The sequence below is a fragment of the Carlito syrichta genome, unplaced genomic scaffold (genome assembly GCF_000164805.1).
Source record: "Carlito syrichta isolate Samal-C Ts95f unplaced genomic scaffold, Tarsius_syrichta-2.0.1 Scaffold254466, whole genome shotgun sequence".
Classification (NCBI taxonomy): domain Eukaryota; kingdom Metazoa; phylum Chordata; class Mammalia; order Primates; family Tarsiidae; genus Carlito; species Carlito syrichta.
The window spans coordinates 129,622-151,083 of NW_007198562.1; the positions used below are offsets into that span (position 1 = coordinate 129,622).

Sequence of the window (21,462 nt, forward strand, 5' to 3'; positions counted from 1 at the left end):
CCCTGGTACCTCCCCTCCGCCCTGATCCCGTCCTGCGTCTGCATTCCCCCCCCCGCCCCCCCCCCCCCCCCCGGTCAGGACTTGAAAGAGAAGCAGAGGTGGGAGGGAGCAATGATGCAAAAATCACCTAAAAATCGGGGCGGGGAAAGAAAGCTACTGTCACTTAGGGAAGAACTAACTGCAAAAGTTGCCGCAGAAAGGTTGGGAGACCCGGCGGGTTCCCTAGCCCACTGGAAAGGAAGGAGTGCCAAGAGAAGCAGGACTTTTTCAAACTTCTGATTCTGGAAGATGCTGGACACAAACATGGAACTAATTTCCCCCCTGGTGATTATAATCCTGGGTTGCGTCTCTCTGTTCTATTTCCTTCAGCGGAAGCATTTGCATAGACCACCGTGCATCAAGGGTTGGATTCCTTGGTTTGGAGCTGGGTTTCAGTTTGGGGAAGCTCCTTTAGAATTTATAGAGAAAGCAAGAATCAAGGTACGTGACCGGGGCAGGAGGGATTTCCAGAGGAGATAATGCTTTCTTTTTTATTTTATTTCATCGTGTCTCAAGTGAAATGTTAGAACACGGGGAACATACCCGTTTCCCGCAACTAACCGATTTAGTCATTTATGAATTCCTCTACTAGCAATCAACAGTCATGTCCTATACAAAGTTGTGCGTTAGAAACGAAATACAATGCGGCTTGCATCTGCCTTTTTGGAAGTAGAGATTAGCTTTTAAGGTAGTTACTTCTTCTAAGTTAAATTCTAATATGTACATTTAGAATTAAGTAAATGCTTGCAGTAATTGGGAAAGATACATGTGTAATACGATTTAAATTTGTGAAAATGAGTAATAAGTTCCTATCCATATTGGAGTTAACACTAGAATATTGTAGAATTTACATCCAAAGTTGGTCTTTAGAAATTTAACTGGGCACTGTCTTTTCAGCTGGTGGTGTTAATTGGTGATGACAGGCTCCATTTTTATTGCACCCTGAGGAGATTGGGCATCATTCTTGTAATAGATGTTTATGTCCTTAAATTATTTTTTAGTTGTATGAGCACTTTAGGATGTATGAGTAGACCTTTGTTTTTTAATTTTTATTAAATTTACAGTCACCAAGATTTTATGGTATATGATTGTCTTATAAATTTGTGTGAAATTAATAATCATTATTCTTATGTATTATACCATAACACTTTCTATGGTGACCCATACTCCACATAGGTTCCTATCTAGTTAGCCCAATTTTCAGAATACTTTTATATACAGTAGCACTGTATATACCACTGATTATTTACTTTCAAAATCTCTGAGAGTCTAATTTAGTAAGAAATTAGAGAATGAGAAAGAGAACTAAAATGAAAATTTTAAAAACTCAGAATATCACACCAGAAGCAAATACTGTAAAAACTTAGTGTATTCACATTATTTCAGTCATTCTTATATGTATTTACATAGTATTTAGTGAACACCAACAGAATAACACTGTAATACTATTTTATTTGCTGTTGACTTTAACATATAATGTGAATAACTTTCCCATGGTATGAAATTTGTCTCTGAATCTTCTTTCTAAAGGTGATATTTTATATGAGAATATAATAGTTTACTTATGTCTTAATAGTTGGATATTTAGGTTGCTGCCAACTTTTTTCTTATTTCAACCAGTGCTTCATGAACATTCTTTCATGTGTGTGTTCATGTATTCTGTAGTTGTACATTTTGCATTTGTCTGATTGCTTGCTCTGAATAAATTTCTAAAAGCAGAATTGCTAAGTCAAAAGACACACACACACAAATTGCTTATATTATATTAATGTGTTACCCTTGGAAAAGGATGTATCTATGTACACTTTTTATTTTCCTTTGAGTGTGTGGGATTGTTTTGCTTTTCATATCCTGGGCCACACTGGATGCCATGATTCTTTGTAACTTTTGCTAATCTGATAAAAATGATGTATGTCCTAAAGAAATACTTTTTTGTTTCTCACAGCCTTCCTTAGGCATATGATTTTGATAATTTTTAAGGAACGTTTTTACAAGCTTGTCCCTGAAAGCCAAATATCTGTGAGGTCTCTGTTGCTTTCCCAATTAAGTGAAACAAGTTCTGTCAGTCAACTATTATATCACCTGGCACAGTATAAATTGTCTTTCTTTTGGTGCCAGAATAAAGAATAACTCCATTTTTTAATGTTTGACTGCTGAAAACTGTGAAGATTCACTTTTGCTTCTTTTTCGTGTACCCTCAATCTGAGAAGGAGGATAAGAAAGTCTTGGTGTCCCCACCTTTGGTGCAGGAGCACATTCAAACTACGCAAGCCCCAACCCTTATGTGGAAATGGTCACACCAGCCCACCCCCTAATGGCAATAAGACCTCAAGACCAGTTTCCTTTCCCAATTTTTTCAAGTCTTTTCCTAATTTGCTTGAGAGGTTGCCTTGCTTTTCCCAGAAATGCCTCATTATATATGTAATAAACCATTGCATACCTTCTTGAGGTGTGTGTCTGTGTGTGTGTGTGTGTGTGTGTGTGTGTGTGTGTGTGTGTGTGTGTGTGTGTGTAGTTATCAGTCTTGATATACAAACTGGATTTTCAGTAGGATCCATTCTGATTTTTCATAGTGGCTGCAATGAGTACTCAGTAGTAGACAAGTAGAAAATTGCATTTAAATTTCAACTCTATAAGACGCTACTTATGGCATATTAAACCTTCAAGAAACAACCTCTAAAATACCTTCACCTTCTTCTGCCCCTGTAGAAGGCAGAAAGAGGAAACTTTGGTGACCACAAACATCTTCCTTTATTTTTATTTAATATTTGAATAGACTATGCATTTATATGGTTTAAAATTTTGTAAATATAAAAACTACAGTGAAAATTCTCTCCAACCTCTGTCTCCTTTTCACTCAGTTCTCACTCTTAGCTCCCAACCTTGGTAACACTGTAATTTATTTCCTATTTATTCTTTTATAGTTTCTTTTTTTTCTTTTTAATTATTTTATTTTTAAAATGTGGGGTACAAATGAGGGTTAGATACATACATTGTCATCATACAGGTAAAGTGTGGCTATCCTTATTGATGTTATGTGCCCCCCTTCCCTGGCAGTGTCCCACTACGGCCAATCCCTTTCTTATGGTATTATGATAAATGTACAAGGTCCACTTATGAATAAGTATATGTGGTACTCAGATCTATGTTTCTGTGATAAATCACTGAGTATTATAGACTCTAATAAATTATAATTATAATTATAGACTCTAAAAAATATTTGCCAACTGTATGTCTGACAAAGACCTAACATCTAGGATTACAAGGAACTCAAATGTGCCAAAAGGGAAAAAACAAACAACCCTATTTTTAAAAATAGACAAAAGATATGACTAGACATTTCTCAGAAGAAGACATATGAGCAGCCAAAAGATACATGAAAAAATGTTGCTGCAAAGTTCATAATTTTGTTTGTCTTTATGGCTGCATAATATTTCATCATGTAAATGTACCACATTTTCTTTATCCAGCCCACTTTCGATGGGCAGCACGGCTGGTTCCATGTTTTTGCCATTGTGAATAATACTGCAATAAACATGCATGTGTAGGTATCTTTATTATAGAGTGATGTGAGTTCCTCTGGGTATATTCCCAGAAGGGGGATTGCTGGGTTGTATGGAAGGTCAATTTTCAGATTTTTTAGAAATCATCACACTATTTTCCACAGAGATTGTACTAGTTAACATTCCCACCAAGAATGTAAAAGTTCCCTTTTCCCCACATCCTCTCCAGCATCTGTTGTTTTTTGAGTTATTGATGACGGCCTTCCTGACTGGAGTTTAGTGGTGGTATGTCAGTGTGGTATTAATTTGCATTTCTTTGATGATTAGTGAGGTGAGCATTTTTTCATGTATCTGTTGGCTGCTCATATGTCTTCTTGCAAGAAGAGTCTAGTCGTATCTTTTGCCCATTTTTTAATAGGGCTGTTTGTTTTTTTCCTTTTGGCACATTTGAGTTCCTTGTAGATCTTAGATGTTAGGCCTTTGTCAGATATACAGTTAGCGAATATTTTTCCCCATTCTGTGAGCTGTCTCCCCACTCTCTTGATGGTTTATTTTGCTTTGCAGAAGCTTTTCAGTTTGATGAGGTCCCTCTTGTCTATCTTATCTTTTATGGCATTCACTTTTGAGTGGATCAGTACTTGCTTGCTTATTTCAATTTCCATAAGGATGTTTCCTACATTTTCTTCTATGAGTCTTATAGTTTGCGGTTTTATGTTTAGGCCTTTGATCCTTTCAGAGTTGATTTTTGTGTATTGTGATAGGTAGACTTATTTCAGTCTTCTGCATGTAGTCAGCCAGTTTCCCCAGCACCATTTACTGACTAGGTTCTCCTCTTCCCATTGGTTGTTGGTGGAGGCTTTGTCGATGATGAGTTGGTTGAGGAATTGAGGTTTTGCTTCCAGAATCTCCATCCTGTTCCGTTGGTCTATATGTGTGTTCTAGTACCAATACCAGGCTGTTTTGACTATTATAGCTTTATAGTACAGTTTGAAGTCTGGAAGTGTGATACCTCCCACTTTGTTTCTTTTGCTAAGGGTTGTTTTGGCTATTTGTGGTTATGTTTCCATATGAATTTCTGTATTGTCATTTCCAGGTCTGAGAATGATGTTGGTAATTTAATAGATATTGCATTAAAATTATCTTTGGTAAGATGGACATCTTAATAATGTTAATTCTTCCAATCCATGAGCATGGAATTCATAGTTTCTTTAACCTTATACAAGCAAATATAATTAGATTCTTATTTCACGCCTTATAAGTAAAACACATCATGCTAGTCACATTGTTCTTTTGTCAATATTTAATCTTTACATATCAGTGCCATATAGAACTCCTAATTCTTTTAAAAAAAAGATTTATGGGTATGCTAAATTTATTTAACAAGTTCCCCCACTGATAGACATCTGGTAGCCAGATTTCTAAGATAACCTACAACTATCATCTCTTGTTGTGCAGTCCTCTTGTGTAATCATTTCTTGGTGCTCAGTCCTCTTGTGTAATCACTTTTTGGTATACTCCCTTGGGGTGTCAGCAGAACCTAGTAATTCATTTCTGTTTAATAGAATATGGTATAAGTGATAGGATTTCACCTCTGTGATTAGGCTTCCATCTTGATAACAAACTCTGTTGTTTTCCCAGTTTGCTCACTTTGATGACGCGAGCTGCCGTGATGGAAGGGCCAACATGGAAAGAAATAGAGGGAGGCTCTCGCCAACCCCTGTAAAAATGGAAGGTCTTGAATCCATTAGCCTGCAAAAAACTGAATCCTGCCACCAACTACATCAGTTTGGCAGTAGATCCTACCCCAGTTGACCCTTGAGATGGCCAGAGCCCACTCTTTAGTAGGAAGTTCTATTACAACAGAAAAACCCATGTTGCAAACCTGATACTTTGTACTTTATAATTGAGACAGGATTTTGTTCATACCTTGAACTGTGACTGGTTATGCCAATCTTCTGTTGATTATGTTTTGCTACTTTTTTTAAAAGCATGAGCCATTAATAAAGTTTTTGGCACTGTAACTGAGAAAGTCGTTTTAAAGGTGCAATAGTACAGACTATCTACCGCTATCTAAGATTATTTGTTTGCTGATATAGTGGAAATGCTATTTGAAAACACAATGTCCCAAAGTATACTAGGCTGAGGATGGGTATTTTGCAAAAACAATATTCAATAAATAGTTTATGTAAACTATTGGAAAAATATCAGCTCAATTCAGTGTCATGATTTTTCAGATTCTATTGAGGGAAATGGCATATCTGACTCCCACCAATACTTAGAGATGTGGAATTCTGAAAATGTGGGCAGATGCCAAGCACGTCCTCAAAAGACAAAGTTCCCTACAGTAAAATAGTTTAATTAGGCAATTTCTGCAGCCTATCCAATTAAACAACTCTTACTAAGGGCATCTCCTATTAGCCAAGCTAAGAAATATTTAAAAGCCTCATCTGTAGTATATATCTTGAGTTAAAAATCTACTTTCTCTCAAAACTAGCCCAAACAACTTGGCGAGACCTCGTCTCTACAATAAATACAAAAATTAGCTGGACATGGTAGTGCATGCCTGTAGTTCTGGCTACTTGGCAGGCTAAGGCAAAAGGATTGCTGGAGCACAGCAGGTCAATGCTGGGGTGGCTGTGAGTGTGCCACTGCACTCCAACCTGGGTGACAGAGTGATATTCCAACTCAAAAAAACCCCAAAAAACTACTTTCTCTATTATTATAGCAGCACCAACTTTCCAACTTTCTTTTGATTAGTGTTTGTATGATACATCTTTTTCCATTCCTTACTTTCAACTTTTCTGAGTCTTTATATTTTAATATGATCTCTCGGAAAAGAAATAATAGATAGAATTCATTTAAAATAAAAATAACATATCAGAATTTATATTGCTAAGTACTTATATAGAAAAGAGAAAAAGTTTAAAATCAGTACACTAAGCACCCACCTCAAGAATCACCCCATTCCAAGAAAAAAAGAGTAAAGTAAACCCAAAACAAGCAGAAGGGAAGGAATATTAAAGAGCAGAAATCCATAAAATTGAAAATAGAAAAAAATTTAGAAAATCAGTGAGAGAAAGAACAGACTATTGAAAAGACCAATTGCCAGACCTTATGCGAGATCAATAAAAAGGGAGAGAAGACACAAATGACCAATGTTAGGAATGAAACAGGAATGTCACTACAGACCCTGAAGATATCAAAAGGATGATAAGGTAATACTATGAATATTCTACATATATAAATTTAACAACTTATAAGAAATGGATCAATTTCTGGAAAAACACATCCTGCCAAAACTATTTAATATGAAATACACAATTGTAATAGCACTATGCTATTAAGGAAATTGAATTTGTCATTTGATAACTCCTCAAAAAAATGTTTTCTATGCCTAGATTGTTTCACTGGAGAATTATGCCAAGTGTTTAAAGAAGAATTAGCAATCAATTCTATATAATCTATTTCAGAAAGTGGAAGAGAAGGGAGCGTTTCCCAGTCTATTTTATGAAGCTGATATTACCTTAATATCAAACCAAAGACAGTATAAAGGAAGAACTAAAGTCAGATGTCCCTTGTGAATATAAATGTAAAAATGCATAACGTATCAGCAAATAAAATTCATCGATATGAAGGAAGACTCCAAAAAACCCTGGAATTATCTTTTGGATTGTGGGCCCCTTGTCATGCAGGTTTCCCCGATTAGATAAGTATTCTAGGAACCCATCAGCATCAGTGGATCAGCTAGCATTGTTGTGAGAGGCTGCATTTGGCTTCAGTGAATTTTGTTCTGAAGATGCTTTCACTGCACTTGCCCATTTCATGATGGGTGATTTATGAAAGAAATCACCAAGTGTAGTCTATCAATTCATGTAAACCACTATAGTGCAAAGAAGACAAAGGTACAAAAGAAGATAAAGCATATAATCGTATCAATTAATGCAGAAAAAGCATTTGACAAAATTCCACATCCATTCATGAGAAGAAAGAAAAGCAGGAATAGAGAAGAACTTCCTGAATTTGATAAAGAACATCTACAAAAATCCTACAGCTAACAGGATACTTAGTGACAAAAGACTAAATGTTTTCCCTCCAAAATTGGGAACAGCCGGGCTCAGTGGCTCAGCCTGTAATCCCGCGCCTTTGGGAGGCTGAGGTGAGTGGATTGCCTGAGCCCGCGGGTTCGAGACCCGCCTGGGCAGCGAGACCTCATCTCTACAATAAATCAAAAAATCAGCCGGGCGTGGTAGCGCATGCCTGTAATTCCGGCTAATTGGAAGGCTGAGGAGGAAGGATCGCCGGAGCCCAGCAGGTCAAGGCTGCGGTGGCCGGGAGTGGCCACTGCACTCCAGTCTGGGCGACAGAGTGAGACTCCAACTCAAAAAAAAAACAAAAACAAAAACAAAAATTGGGAACAAAGCAAATATTCCTGTTATCATCACTCTTACTCAACATAGTGCTGGAAATTTTAGCCAGTACTATAAAGTAAGAAATAGAAATAAAAGACATACAGATTAGAAAATAAGAAATGAAATGATCCCAATTTGTCTATGTAGAAAATCCAAAGGAATCTACCAAAAAACCTCTTGGAATGAGTACAAGAACAACATAAAAAGATCAATTGTATTGCTGCATACTAACAATGAACATTTGGAAACCATAGTTAGAAATACAATGCCATTTATAATAACTTATAAAAGAAAGAAATGCTTAGGTATGAATTTAACAAAACGTGTACAGAACTTGTTTGCTAAAAACTATAAAACACCTCGGGAGAGAAAAAAATCAAGATCTTAAGAGGGTGACATAGTGTGTTCATGGATGGAAAGGTCAAGGTGTCAGTTAAAAAAAAAAGATGTCAGTTTTCACCAAATTGACATCCAGATTGATGCAAATACTATTCCCAGCAAGGTTGTTGTAAATATAGACAAGATTATTTAAAAATCTATATTGAGGCTGGGCATGGTGCCTCAAGCCTATAATCCCAGGACTTTGGGAGGCCGAGGTGAGAGGATTGCCTGAGCCCATGGGTTCATGACCAGCCTGGGCTACTTGGTGAGACCTCATCTCTACAATAAATAAAAAAATTAGCTGGGCATGGTAGCATGTGCCTGTGGTTCCGGCTACTTGGAAAGCTGAAGCAGAAGGATCGCCTGAGCCTAGCAGGTTGATGCTGGGGTGGCCATGACCGTGCCACTGCACTCCAGCCTGGATGATGGAGTGGGCGATGGAGTGAGACTCCAGCTCAAAAAAAAAGAAAAGAAAAGAAAAAGAAAAATTCTATGTTGAAAAGCAAAAGAATTAAAATACCTAAAACGATTTTGAAAAAGAAGAGTAAAATGGAAGAATTATGACACTTGATTTCAAGATTTATTAGTAATGAAGACCATATGATATTAGCAGAGGAATAGACACAAAGATCAATGAAACAGAATAGAAAATCCAAGGGAGATACAGAAAAACCCAAAATGATTTTTTGGAGGGAAGGTTCCTTTGTAGTACACTCAGAATTTGTTCCTCTGGGTCAAACATTCAAAGAAAGTTTTTATCTGGAAGTTCTGAGAAGGTTGCATCATGATTTGCAGAAAAAAGTCCTGAATTGTGGCAAATGGGTGACTGGTTCTGCCACCATGACAACACACCTGCCCACATCACGCTTGATTTTTCAGCAGTTCTTGACCAAAAATGGCATGAATCCGGTGCCCCACCTTCCCCGTTCAACCAATCTCGCCCTGAGTAACTTTTTGTTTGTTTGTTTCACCAGATGAAAAAAGTTCTCAAGGGGAAACATTTGCCAGTGTGAAAGAGGTGAAACAAAAAAACAGCAGAAGCACTAAAAGTTGTCAAATTTGGCGAGTTCAAGAACTATTTTAAACAGTGGAAAAAGCATGTTGATAGGTGTATTGCATAAAACAGAGAGTACTTTGAAGGTGACTGAGGTTTAAACATGTAAGAATAAATACACAATTTTTAATAAGTAAATTTCTAGTTTTTGGTACCCTCCCTTGTAGATCCACACAAATATGCTCAACTGATTTTTTTGACAAAGGTGAAAAGCAACTCAATGGAATAAAGTGGCCTTTTAAAACAAATAGTGATAGAGCAATTGGACATACATAAGTCAAAAAGACAAGCAAAAAACAAAAATGAACCTTGGCCTAAATCTTACAGAATTAACTCAAAATAGATTACAGACTTAAATGTAAAACATAACATTATAAAACTTTTAGGAAAAAAAGGGGAATATTTTCCTAATCTAGGGCTAGAAAATAGTTCTTAGACTTGATACCAAAAGCACAACTCATTAAAGAAAAAATCTATAAATTGAAACTCACCAAAATTTCTAAAAAATTGTTTTAATGCGAAATAATTAATTAAGAGGATTTGAAGAAAAGCTACAGACAGGGATAAAATATTTGCAAACCACATATGCAACAAGGGACTAATGTCTCGAATATATAAAGAACTCTCAACACTCAACAGTTAAAAAAAATCCTATCAGAAAATGTACAAATGACACGAGCAGTCATTTCATTGGAGAGGATATGCAGATGACAAATAAGCATGAGAAAATATTCATCATCATTAACCATTAGGGGTATGCAGATTAAAATAATGAGATATCACTGCACATCTATCAAAATTACTTACATAAAAAAAATGACAATACTGAATGCCAATAAGGATACAGAGAAACTGGATCACTCACACATCTGTTGGAAAAGAAATATGGTACAGTCACTCTAGAAAACATTCTGACCACTTTTGAAACATACTGAAACAATTAAAAGTGCAGCTAACCATATGGCCTGGCAATTGTACTTCTGGTCATTTGTCACAGAGAAATGAAAACTTAAGTTTATAAAAAAAACCTGCATATGGATATTTATAGAAGCTTTATTTGTAACAGCCCTGAATCCAAGTAAAAAACAAACAAATGATGTTTTTTCAACAATTTTTTTATTGTTATTTTTTAGAGACAGACTCTTGCTCTGTCACCCTGGCTGGAGTTAGTAGCATGATCATAACTCACTGGAGCCTCAAACTCCTGGGCTCAAGTGATCTTCCTACCTTTGGTCTCCCAAAGCACTGTAATTTCAGGTATGAACCACTGCACGTAGCCCATCCTTCAATAATATTTAAATGAACTGTGGTACATTTGTATCATGGCATACTACTTAGAAACCTAGGGGAATGAGCTGTTGTTATACATAACACTCTGGATGGATATTCAGGGAATTACAATGAGTGGAAACGCAAACCCCAAAGTTTGTATACCGTATGATTCCATTTATATAACATCATGAAAGGTGAAATTATAAAAATAGCGAACAGATTAGGGGTTGCCAAAGGTTAAAGAGGAGGTGGGAATGGGAGAGAAGTGGGGGTGTCTATAAAAGAGCATTGTGAAGGATCTTTGTGGTGATGGAAACATTATGTACCTTGGCTGTATCAATGACAAACAGCCTGGCTGTGCTGCTGTACTATAGTTTTACAAGATGTTAATACTGGGGTGTACAGAGTAATGGATACATGGGATCTCTCTATAATATTTCTTACAACTGCAAGTTAATCTACAATTATCTCAAAATAAAAAGTTTGGTTAAAAAACTCACAAGTACCAATTCTACTACATAGTGTATGCTTGCCTTTATAACTCTAAAGCTGCTGACATTGCACAAAAAAGAACAAAAGGAAAGTGAATAAAGCAAACAAAAAAACCCATTGTTACAGAATTTATAACACTGCATATGATCATTTTTTACTGTGCAGTTATATCACAATTACTTTAAATACCATACATCAGCAGCAGTTATATCAACTATTCAATATGTTTGAACTTGGTTGGTCTACACTTGTGGTCAGGGTAAAAATAGATGTTACAAAAGGTCACATTCCCAATGGAAAACCAGGAATTCTCGTTTGAAATACAACTTTCACAATGAAAACTAACAAACAATTGTAGATAGCTCGGCTGGAAAGCAATATTGATGTCTGGATCACTAATATGAGAAAATGGGACTTCACTTTTCAATGGTTCGATGTTTGCTGGGCCCAGATTCCTGGAAACATCCAACAGTGTGTTGCAGGTGCAAGCATGTGGCATCTTACAGGTGGAATAAAAATTACTAATATTGCAGTATTGATGAACATAAATAATGTTTTGAGATAAATAATGGGATATGAAAGTATGAGGGTTTCTTTTGATGATAGAATGATGGATAAGATTGTGGTTTGTTGCCTACATTCATAATTCAAGAAAATGCTAAATTATAGTTAGAGAAGTCAATCAAAATGATGATATATTTTTTCCTCAACAGGGTCACAAGCCCCTTAACATCAGACCCTGTGATAGAGTATGTTTATAGGCTATTGAGTGATCTGAAAAAGAGGGAAAAATTAACGATGTAAGAGAGAAAGGCATACATGTTGAAACAAAGAGAAAGCAAAAAAGTACAGGAACCACAACACCGGTGAAAGAGTGTTAGCATTTCACAGGGGCAAGATTTTCCACCCGTGTTAACAGTAGAGAAAGCATGGAGAATGACTACAAATGTGTATACCTTTCAAGGGTTGGTGGTGAGAAGATGAAGCTGCATTCTCCATTCTTCCAGTGAATTACAAGGCAGGGACACTATCTCAGAGTGGAGAGGTTTGGGCAAGGTATACGGGTGAAACAATTATTCCAGAAAGTAAGAAAGTGCATAGTATTGCAAGATACTGTTGAGTAACCATGGATTTCCTGTAAAACCAGCAGGCACTATTTTTCTCTTGATCAATATATATTTATTTATATTTTTTTAAAAAATATTTTTTATTTTAAAGATATAGGGTACAATTCAGGATTAGGTATACAAGTGGTCATTGTACAGGTAAAGTTTGGGCCTCCCTTTGGTCCCCACTTTGCCTGGTTTGAGACCAGGTACCCTTATTGATGTTGTGTTCCCCCCACCACCCTCCTCCCACCCCAGCAGTATCCCACTACTGCCAATCCCTTTCTTATAGTATTATGGTAAATGTTCAGGGTCCGCTTATGAGTGAGAGCATGTGGTACTCTGTACTTTGTTTCTGTGATAGATCACTGAGTATTATTGACTCTAAATTCATCCAAGTTGCTGTGAAGTCCATATGTTTGTGCTTCTTTATGGCTGTGTAATATTCCATTGTGTATATGTACTGCATTTGTTTTATACAGTCCAGTTTTGATGAACAGCATAGTTGTTTCCATGCTTTTGCTATTGTGAATAGTTTGAGCCAATATTGACTTATAAATTGCTTATAATTCTACTGATATCTTGAAAACAGTGTTCAAATGTCACACCACTGATATAATTTCTAATTGTTATTTATAATTATATTTTCTATTTATTTCATATTATGAGAAAGGATGGTGCAAATAAATAAAAACATGATCCAAAGGAACATTACTTATTAAAACAAAACAGATTGGGATTTATATAATTTAGATTTAGCTGAAACAATGAAAGTGTACAATTAATTACAAAATACAATCATAACAAACTTTCTCTTGAGTACAACTTTGGCATCAGTGTTCTTGAGGAAGACTTTAAAAAATACAACCCATGACTTAGAAATGCTTACTGATACAATCTGTGTTTGTGTGTTTTATTTCAGTATGGACCAGTATTTACAGTCTTCGCTGTTGGAAAGCGAATGACCTTTGTTACAGAAGAAGAGGGAATGACTGTGTTTCTAAAATCCAAAAATGTAAATTTTGAACTAGCGATCCAAAATCCCATCTACCGTACAGGTAAAGAATATATTCAGATAGTTCATCTGAAATGCAACATTGGAATCTAAGGATCGTTTTAGGTAAAAGTTACATCCTCACTCTATTAAGAATGATGAGGATTCATTATTTTATTGTTGAGGTAGGACTATTAGGGGAAAAGAATGTATGATGAGTTTGGTCATTGCAAAGCACCTCATTGGCAGCCTAATACATTTAGATTTCAACTGGACTTGTGAAAGAGATAAGGTTACCTCACTGATGTTTTCTTTAGAGAATACGTGGAATCTGTTACAGCTCCTAAGATGACACTAACACTGTTCAGCTGCTGTGTATGCCATGTTCTACAAGCTACAATGTATGTGTGGCCTGATTACATGTTGTCATCCTGCTCCCTGAAAGTAGAATTCCACTGATTAGTAAGTCCTTTACTATGGCATTTCCTGACTTATCCCATGGAGCTGTTAAGGCAAGTGGGGGCTTGGCTTGCCCTTTCACAAATTCTCTATCCTCAGAAACTGCCAGATTATAGTGGTTGGCATGCTTCCAAGGTGGCAGTCTGTCTTCATTTCTTTCAGGTTGCAAATGTGTGTGCTGCGGTCATTTGTCCTCTCTGAATGAAGAGCTGGTTCATTTTGTGGCCAGTTCTTTTCTCTGCTCGCATATGCTTGCACATGCTTCTATTCTTTAGGGTTTCTTTCTCTGTTTCCCTTTTTTCATCTTTGGTTCTTTTTCATGTGACCTTCTTTGCATTTCTTACCATTAAGATAAAAAAAGTCTGTTTTAAAAGTCATCAGTGATCAATAGCATGATTATTTTTTTCTTCTTGCTTGCATGAGAATCACAACATGTTGGTTAAATCCTTTGACTGTTTAATGCTTCTTGATATTCGGACTGTGGAATTCCAGATCAAATAATATAAATATTTTGAAGGCTTTTGATGTGTGTAGTCACATGTCCCTTCAGAAAAAATATTCCAACTTACCTATAGAGGTATATGGAAATGATCAAGTTGTTTTACCTGGGCCTCTCTTGGGGACTTTCATGTTTAAATATTTCTATTTTAACAGATGCAATATGTTAATATTTACTCTTGAGCCAGCTTCTCATTTCTCCCATATATTCCCCCACCACAGAGAACATGTATGCTCAGGAACTCTGAAAATGGTTTTCAGTTAACTTACACAAAATATAACCTACTCGTAATATGAAATACAAAATTAGAAAATATTCTCTGAAAAAGTTATTTCAAAGACAATACAAGATAAAAGAAAAATATAAAGAAATGAGCTTAAGAAAAACAAAAACACCACTTCACTCATACTCTTGCCACCCCAACCTATTCAGGCGTGTATACTGTGGAGGGAGCATGATGCTAACAGAAAAGAAATAGTGCATTCAATACTATTCTTGGTGTTAGGAAAGGCCTTCCAGTGGAAGTAATATTCAAAAAGACACATGAAACATACAAAGAAATTAGCAGGAGAAATGTGGGTCCTATGATGGTGGGTGTGTGGGAATGGGGTTAGAGATGGGGTGATAAAGTAGAGGATGAGTAGACAGAACAGTTTCTGAAAATGCTGGGATATGTAAAATACTGTGTGTTTTAGTACACCTGGAATGTAGATTTGGACGGGCAAGGGCCAGAAATACCAGCCCTCTTCATCACCCATTTATAGATCATCCCTTAAAGTGAATTATTCTACAGACTTTTGCTATCTCACAATATAGTGTTGAATCTTTATCTACTTTCATTTATTAGAGGTGAAGTTATCTGCTGGGAGGACTTTGACTATAGTCCCTACTGACCAAATGATAGTAGTAGTATATTGACTGTGTGCTTCAGGGAGTTGTTGCTTATTTTGAAAATACTTTTCTCTATTTATAGTATCAATTCCAAAGAATATCTTTTTAACACTGCATGAAAAACTCTATATTATGATGAAAGGGAAAATGGGGACTGGCAATCTCTGTCAAATAACTGGGCAACTGACTGAAGAATTACATGAACAACTGGAGAATTTAGGCACTCATGGGACAATGGACCTGAACATCTTCTTGAGGTAAATAGGTAACTAGATGCATTCACATGACTTAATCTTGCTTTTTGGAATAAGCAAAAAATTAAAACCTGTACATTGAACTTCAAAAATTATCTGATGAATTAATGAAATTTACCTAAGTTATTAAGATATTTTTTCTTTTAAATTCTAATTAGTGGGCAATTTTTAGTTTAGCTTTTCTGTTTTAGCAAATAAGACAAATGAAATAGTTTTAATATATTTACAGTAATTTCTCCTTAGTTATTTCATATAATTGTGTAGACTCCACATGGATATGGATGGTTGTATGACTCTTATAATTGTCATACAACCATCAGAATTTTGGTAAAACATTCAGTGCAATTGTGATTATAACAAGAGGCTATTGAGAGGACAGGGAAGAGAATGGAATCATAAAAGATGACAAGGGCCAGGAGATTTACTTTGAGACTTATGGATCTGGCAAAGTTAATATGGGTCACAGGACTTAGCCTCGGGGTTCTCTTAGAAAGCGGCTCCCAAGAGACAGGTAGACAGCAAAGAACAGTAGTCAACCTCTTTCTGACCCTTTGGAAGAAGTTAAGAATTGGACATGGAGCCATGAGAAAAATTTCCCACATGGTTAAGAAAATTTGGTCAATTGCAGTTATCTAAGGCACTTTCGCACCTCGGTGGAATTCTGGAATGCACTAGGCAGGATTAAACATTTCTGATTCATAAAACAGAATGAGATTTAACATTTTGTTAGAGGTTCATTGGTAGGGGGAGGGACCAGCAATCAAATTAAAACATTTTCTGAAGCATGCCCAATACCTACAACAAAACAAAGATATTTAAATAAATGAAATATTCTTGAATATTTTTGAAACTTTGAGGAAGGAGATTCTGAAAAGATGGTAAATAAGAATTTTAAAAAACAATATTTCGTGTTACTGATCTAGGGCATGTTAACAATCTTTGATATTCTTTTTCTTACATATGCCACAGCAATCATTTTATTCACTTAATGGCAAAACTTATTGGTGGTAATATGTACTATATCTCAATATACAATAATTTGAGTTTATGGGATCATATGAGAAATTAGGAAATTTGGTGACTAATATTGCCCTGTATTCTTTATTCTTTTTTTTCTTTTTACTGCTGTTTAAAGGCATGAATTGCATCTTAGTTATTGTTATTTGCTAAATAAATTCTTGTTGAATTGTACTGAATTCATTTATTTCTGTTGATCATCTCTTATTTGCCAGGGTCTAATATGCTTACTTAGAAAGCGTTTTAAAATCTTGAGATAAATAAATTCATAATTTCAATTCTCCCTGAAATATCTTGACCACAGTAAGCAAATATTAAAACTTCTTAAGAGTGAGTACTTCCCAAGATTATCTGTCACACATTATTTACCCCTACTATATCACTGTTAAATAATGCCCTTTTGGGACTTTTGTCTTTCTTCATTGGTTGTTGAGTCTGATTTTCTATGCGTCTCTGTTTTTGTAGGCATGTTTTTTATCCAGTCACAGTGAATATACTCTTTAATAAAGGTTTGTTTTCCACAAACAAGAAGAAAATGGAGGAGTTCCATCAGCAGTTTCAAGCTTATGATGAAGGTTTTGAGTATGGTTCCCAAATACCAGAATGTTTCCTAAGGTAGAGGATTGTTTTCTGTAACTAATTCATTGACCAGGCTCCTTTCAGCAATTCATATATTTCTCCCATTTCTCTGTTCTAAATAAATATAGGCCACGTGTGATAGATCACACCTATAATCCCAGTACTTTGGAAGGCTGAGGCAATAGGATTGTTTGAACCCAGGAGTTTGAGATCAGCCCGTGAAACATAGGGAGACTTTGTCTTTACAAAAATTCAAAATATTAGCCAAGAATGGTGGTGTGCACCATAATCCCGGCTACATTGGGAGGCTGAGGTTGGAGGATCACCTGAACCCAGGAGATTGAGGCTACTGTAAGCTGATATCCTGCCACTGGACTCCAGCCTGGGTAACAGTGAGACTCCGACTCAAAAGAAAAAAAAAAATTGTAACTATAACAGCAGATTAAGTAGAAGCGAAGCTATGTCTTATGGCCTGTTTGTTTTTAGTGTCTGTGTGTGAATTGAGGGAGAAACAAAGAAGAATGATATATTCCTTCCTTTTTCTTATTTTGATGAGCAAAATCCAAAGAGAGGAAGAGAAAGATTGATGGAATTAAGAATTTGTTTTGAGACAATTTTATCCCATTTACAGTTTATTATGATCACATTCATTGCTACAGTTTGAACCTAGGCTAAATCATCCATGTGAGCAGTCCCAGAATCAGTCATTGGAGCCCTCATTCTCGCTGAGGCAAGAGTGGGTGCAGTCAAATGTATTACTTACAGTTGGCACTGGCAAATGTTTGTAAAATGGTTCATATGCAAAGTAACTGCATGATTTTTTAATTTCTTGGCAGTTTCTTTATGTCTTATTTCATTTGGGCTGCTATAGCCAAGTATCATATGCTGGAAGGGCTTATAAACAACAGAACAACTCACTATTTTTTAAAATTCTGGGGGCTGGGAAGTCTGAGATCAGGATTATAGCATGGTTGGGTTCTGGTGAAGTTCTTTTCCAGGTTGCTGCTCCCAGTTTATAACTGTGTACTCACATCAGGTACCCCAGGCTTCTTTCATAAGGGCCCTAATCCCATTCATGACAGCTCTACCCTCAGGACCTAATCACCTCCTGAAGGCTTTACTTTCTAATACCATCAGCTTGGGGGTTAGGATTTCAGCATATAGATTTTGGGAGGATATGAACATTCAGACCATAGCAGTCTATAATGGCAACTGTTCAGAAAAGACTTAAAATATTACAGCCAGTTTGTCTTTCCCTGCTCAATCCAGCAGTTGGTATCTGTGCTGGGTTTTCATCAACAGCCACAGTAAAAGCAGACCAAGCAAATTGTGGGCTCTGCCTTCTTGAATATTCAGTGCCAATCCAATAGGAATCCAAAGATGTATTTATAGAAGACATTAACATGTGTTTGTCTTACCACCTTAATTATCTTTATGGACTAATAATTGTGAAGGTAAACCTTTCATGAAATTCTACTTGAAAGTGAAGAAATTTGGAGAAATAATTATAATTCCTTTTTATGCTATGACCTATTTTTCCTAAAGTGTTTTCAAATTAATTTCTACACTTTTTTTAAATTTAGAAACTGGTCAAAATCCAAAAAGTGGCTTTTAGCAATGCTTGAGAAAAACACTCCAGTTATAAAAGCGTACAAATCTGCAAATATCAATACCACGGTAAGTATTTGCTACTTTTATTTTTTTGCTAACATATATGACATGAAGATAGTAAGAAATTTGACCTTGGCCTCAATTTCCTCACCTATCTCATAAAGTTGTTATTGGTTTAATTTTTGTAAAGCACTTAAAACAGAATAAAGAATAGATAAGAGCTTACCATTGTTATGATTTTAAAAAATCATTTCAAATCTTTTAGTATTTAAAGATGATATCAAAAGTTTTTGTTTGTTTGTTTTTTAGTTATATAGCAAATATTTTTACAAACAACTCTGCTTAAAACCAGAAAGGAAGATAGACTTAGAAATAAGCGAGGCATCTTTAATCTGAAGAAGTGAGGCATTTTTAATCACATGTACTTGAACTCTCTATTCTAATAAAGAAAAAATTTGAACTTTGCTGAAGCCAATCAATCGATCCTGTGTTTAATACTTTGGGAGATAATTCAGCTTGAACATTCATGAGCAATTTCACTTCATTTTTTAAAAATGTATTGCTTCTCTTGTTTTCCTCCAGCAGGGTTCACATTGAGTTTCTGTTTTAAACCCATATGTTTTAAAACATGTGAGCTAAGAAGCAATTTAAAAGATTGTATTGTCTTCTGCCTAAGTAGTTTTCAATGGCCTAATAAAGAAGACTGGGTAGAAGTTGTGCTTCATTTTTTAAAAACTGCACACATATGTTATTACATTATAAATATAAAATATGATGATTTCTTTCATACTATTTTAGATATATTCAATTAGTGTCTTCATTGAAAATTATTACAAATTTCACAAAGTAATTTCTCATTTATTTTTCACTACAACTTTATTAAGAAAAAAACCCTGGAAATTATTAAACCCAGAAAGCCAGGAATTAGAGTAGTCAGTTGCTTTTGGAAAGTTGCATGCCTTAATAAGTAACAGTAACAGTCTCTATTTTATCTTGTGTTTTTGTGTATATTTTTGTTTGTTTGTTTGTTTTTTAGTCAGGGTCTCACTGTGTCACCCAGACTGGAGTTCAGTGATATAATCAGGCTTACCACTGCCTTGACCTCCTGGGTTCAGGTGATGCTTCTGCCTCAGCTTCTCAAGTAGTTGGTACTATAGGTGTGCCACCATGCCCAGCTAATTTTTTGTTTTACTGTAGAGATAAAGACTCACTATGTTACCCAGACTGTTCTCAAACTCCTGAACTCAAGCTATCTTCCTGCCTCCCAGACTGTTCTCAAACTCCTGAACTCAAGCTATCTTCCTGCCTCAGCCTTCCAAAGGGTGGGATCACAGATATGAGGCACTGTGCCCAGCCTTGTGTGTGTGGTTTTTTTTTAATATATATAATTTAAAGTTGTGGGTTACAGTTAAGGGTTAGGTATACAAATATTCATTGTGCAGGTACCCTTGTTGATGAGGTATGCCCCCCTTTCCTCAGACAGATATTGACTACCGTTAATCCCACCTCCCTTCCCCTCCCTGTCCCCACCCCATAGTTTCCTGCCACTGTCAATCCTTTTCTTATAGTATTAAGGGAGTTGTTCAAGGTCCACTTATGAATGAGAACGTGATGCTCAGATCTTTGTTTCTGTGAGAGATCACTCAGTATTCTAAACTTTAATTCCATCCAGGTTGCTGCAAAATTCATGATTTTGTTCTTTTTTATAGCTGCATAATATTCCATTGTGTATATGTACCACGTTTTTAAAATCCAGTCCTCTCTTTTGATGGACAGCATGGTTGGTTTCATGATCTTGCTATTGTGAACAACGCTGCGATAAACATACATGTGCAGGTATCTTTTTTATAGAGTGATTTGTGTTCTTCAGGGTATATTCCCAGTAGGGGGATTGCAGGGTCATATGGAAAGGTCGATTTTTAGAGCTTTAGGAATCACCACACTGATTTCCACAGAGGCTGTACTAGTTTACACTCCCACCAACAGTGTAGAAGTGTTCCCTTTTCACCACATTCTCTCCAGCATCTGTTATTTTTTGTTATTGATAATAGCCATTCTGACTGGAGTTAGGTGGTGTCTCAGTGTAGTTTTAATTTGCATCTCCTTGATGACTAGTGAAGTTGAACATTTCTTCATGTATCTGTTGGCCGCTCTTACGTCTTCTTTTGAGAAATGTCTGTTCATATCTTTTGCCCACTTTGTAATGGGGATGTTTGTTTTTTTCTTTTCAGCACTTTTGAGTTCCTTGTAGATCCTTGATGTTAGGCCTTTGTCAGACATGGAGTTGGCAAATAGTTTTTCCCAGTCTGTGGGCTGTCTCCCTGCTCTCTTGATGGTTTCTTTGGCTTTGTAGAAGCTTGTCAGTTTAATGAAGTCCACTTGTCTATCTTATCTCTTATGGTGTGGGCACTTCGGGTTTTGCTCAGGAATTGGATGCCAGTTCCAACTTCCATAAGGGTGTGTCCTGCATTTTCTTTTTTTTTTTTTTTTTTATCAGTATTTTTATTATAGTTTTGTGGGGTACAGTTAAGGGTTAGGTGTACAATTACGTTTCATTCAGACACCCTGTTGATAAGAGGTGTTTTCCCAGCCCCAGACAGATATTTGCTACTGTTAATCCTATCTCCCTCCCCCCCATAGTTTCCTAGTACCGTCAGTCATTTTCTTATATTATTACATTGGATGTTCAAGGTCCATTATATGAGTGAGAACATGTGATATTCTGATCTTTGTTTCTGTGTGAGGTCACTCAGTATTATAGACTCTAGTTCCAACCAGGTTGCTGCGAAATTCATGATTTTGTTCTTTTTTATGGCTGCGTAGTATTCCATCGTGTATATGTACCACATTTTTTTAATCCAGTCCTCTGCTGTTGATGGGCAGCATGGTTGTTTTCCAGGTT

General features: G+C 36.1%; 1 protein-coding gene across 1 annotated transcript; it reads left to right on the forward strand.

Moving 5' to 3' along the window:
• Positions 1-81: 81 nt before the first annotated feature.
• Positions 82-18,626, forward strand: LOC103253843 (24-hydroxycholesterol 7-alpha-hydroxylase; the record flags this gene model as incomplete). The annotated part of the gene is made up of 5 exons (XM_008052053.2): positions 82-480; positions 13,179-13,314; positions 15,182-15,356; positions 16,836-16,985; positions 18,533-18,626. Coding segments are annotated over exons 1-5 (747 nt in total), but the record flags the coding sequence as incomplete, so codon positions are not given.
• Between the last annotated feature and the right edge of the window lie 2,836 nt (positions 18,627-21,462).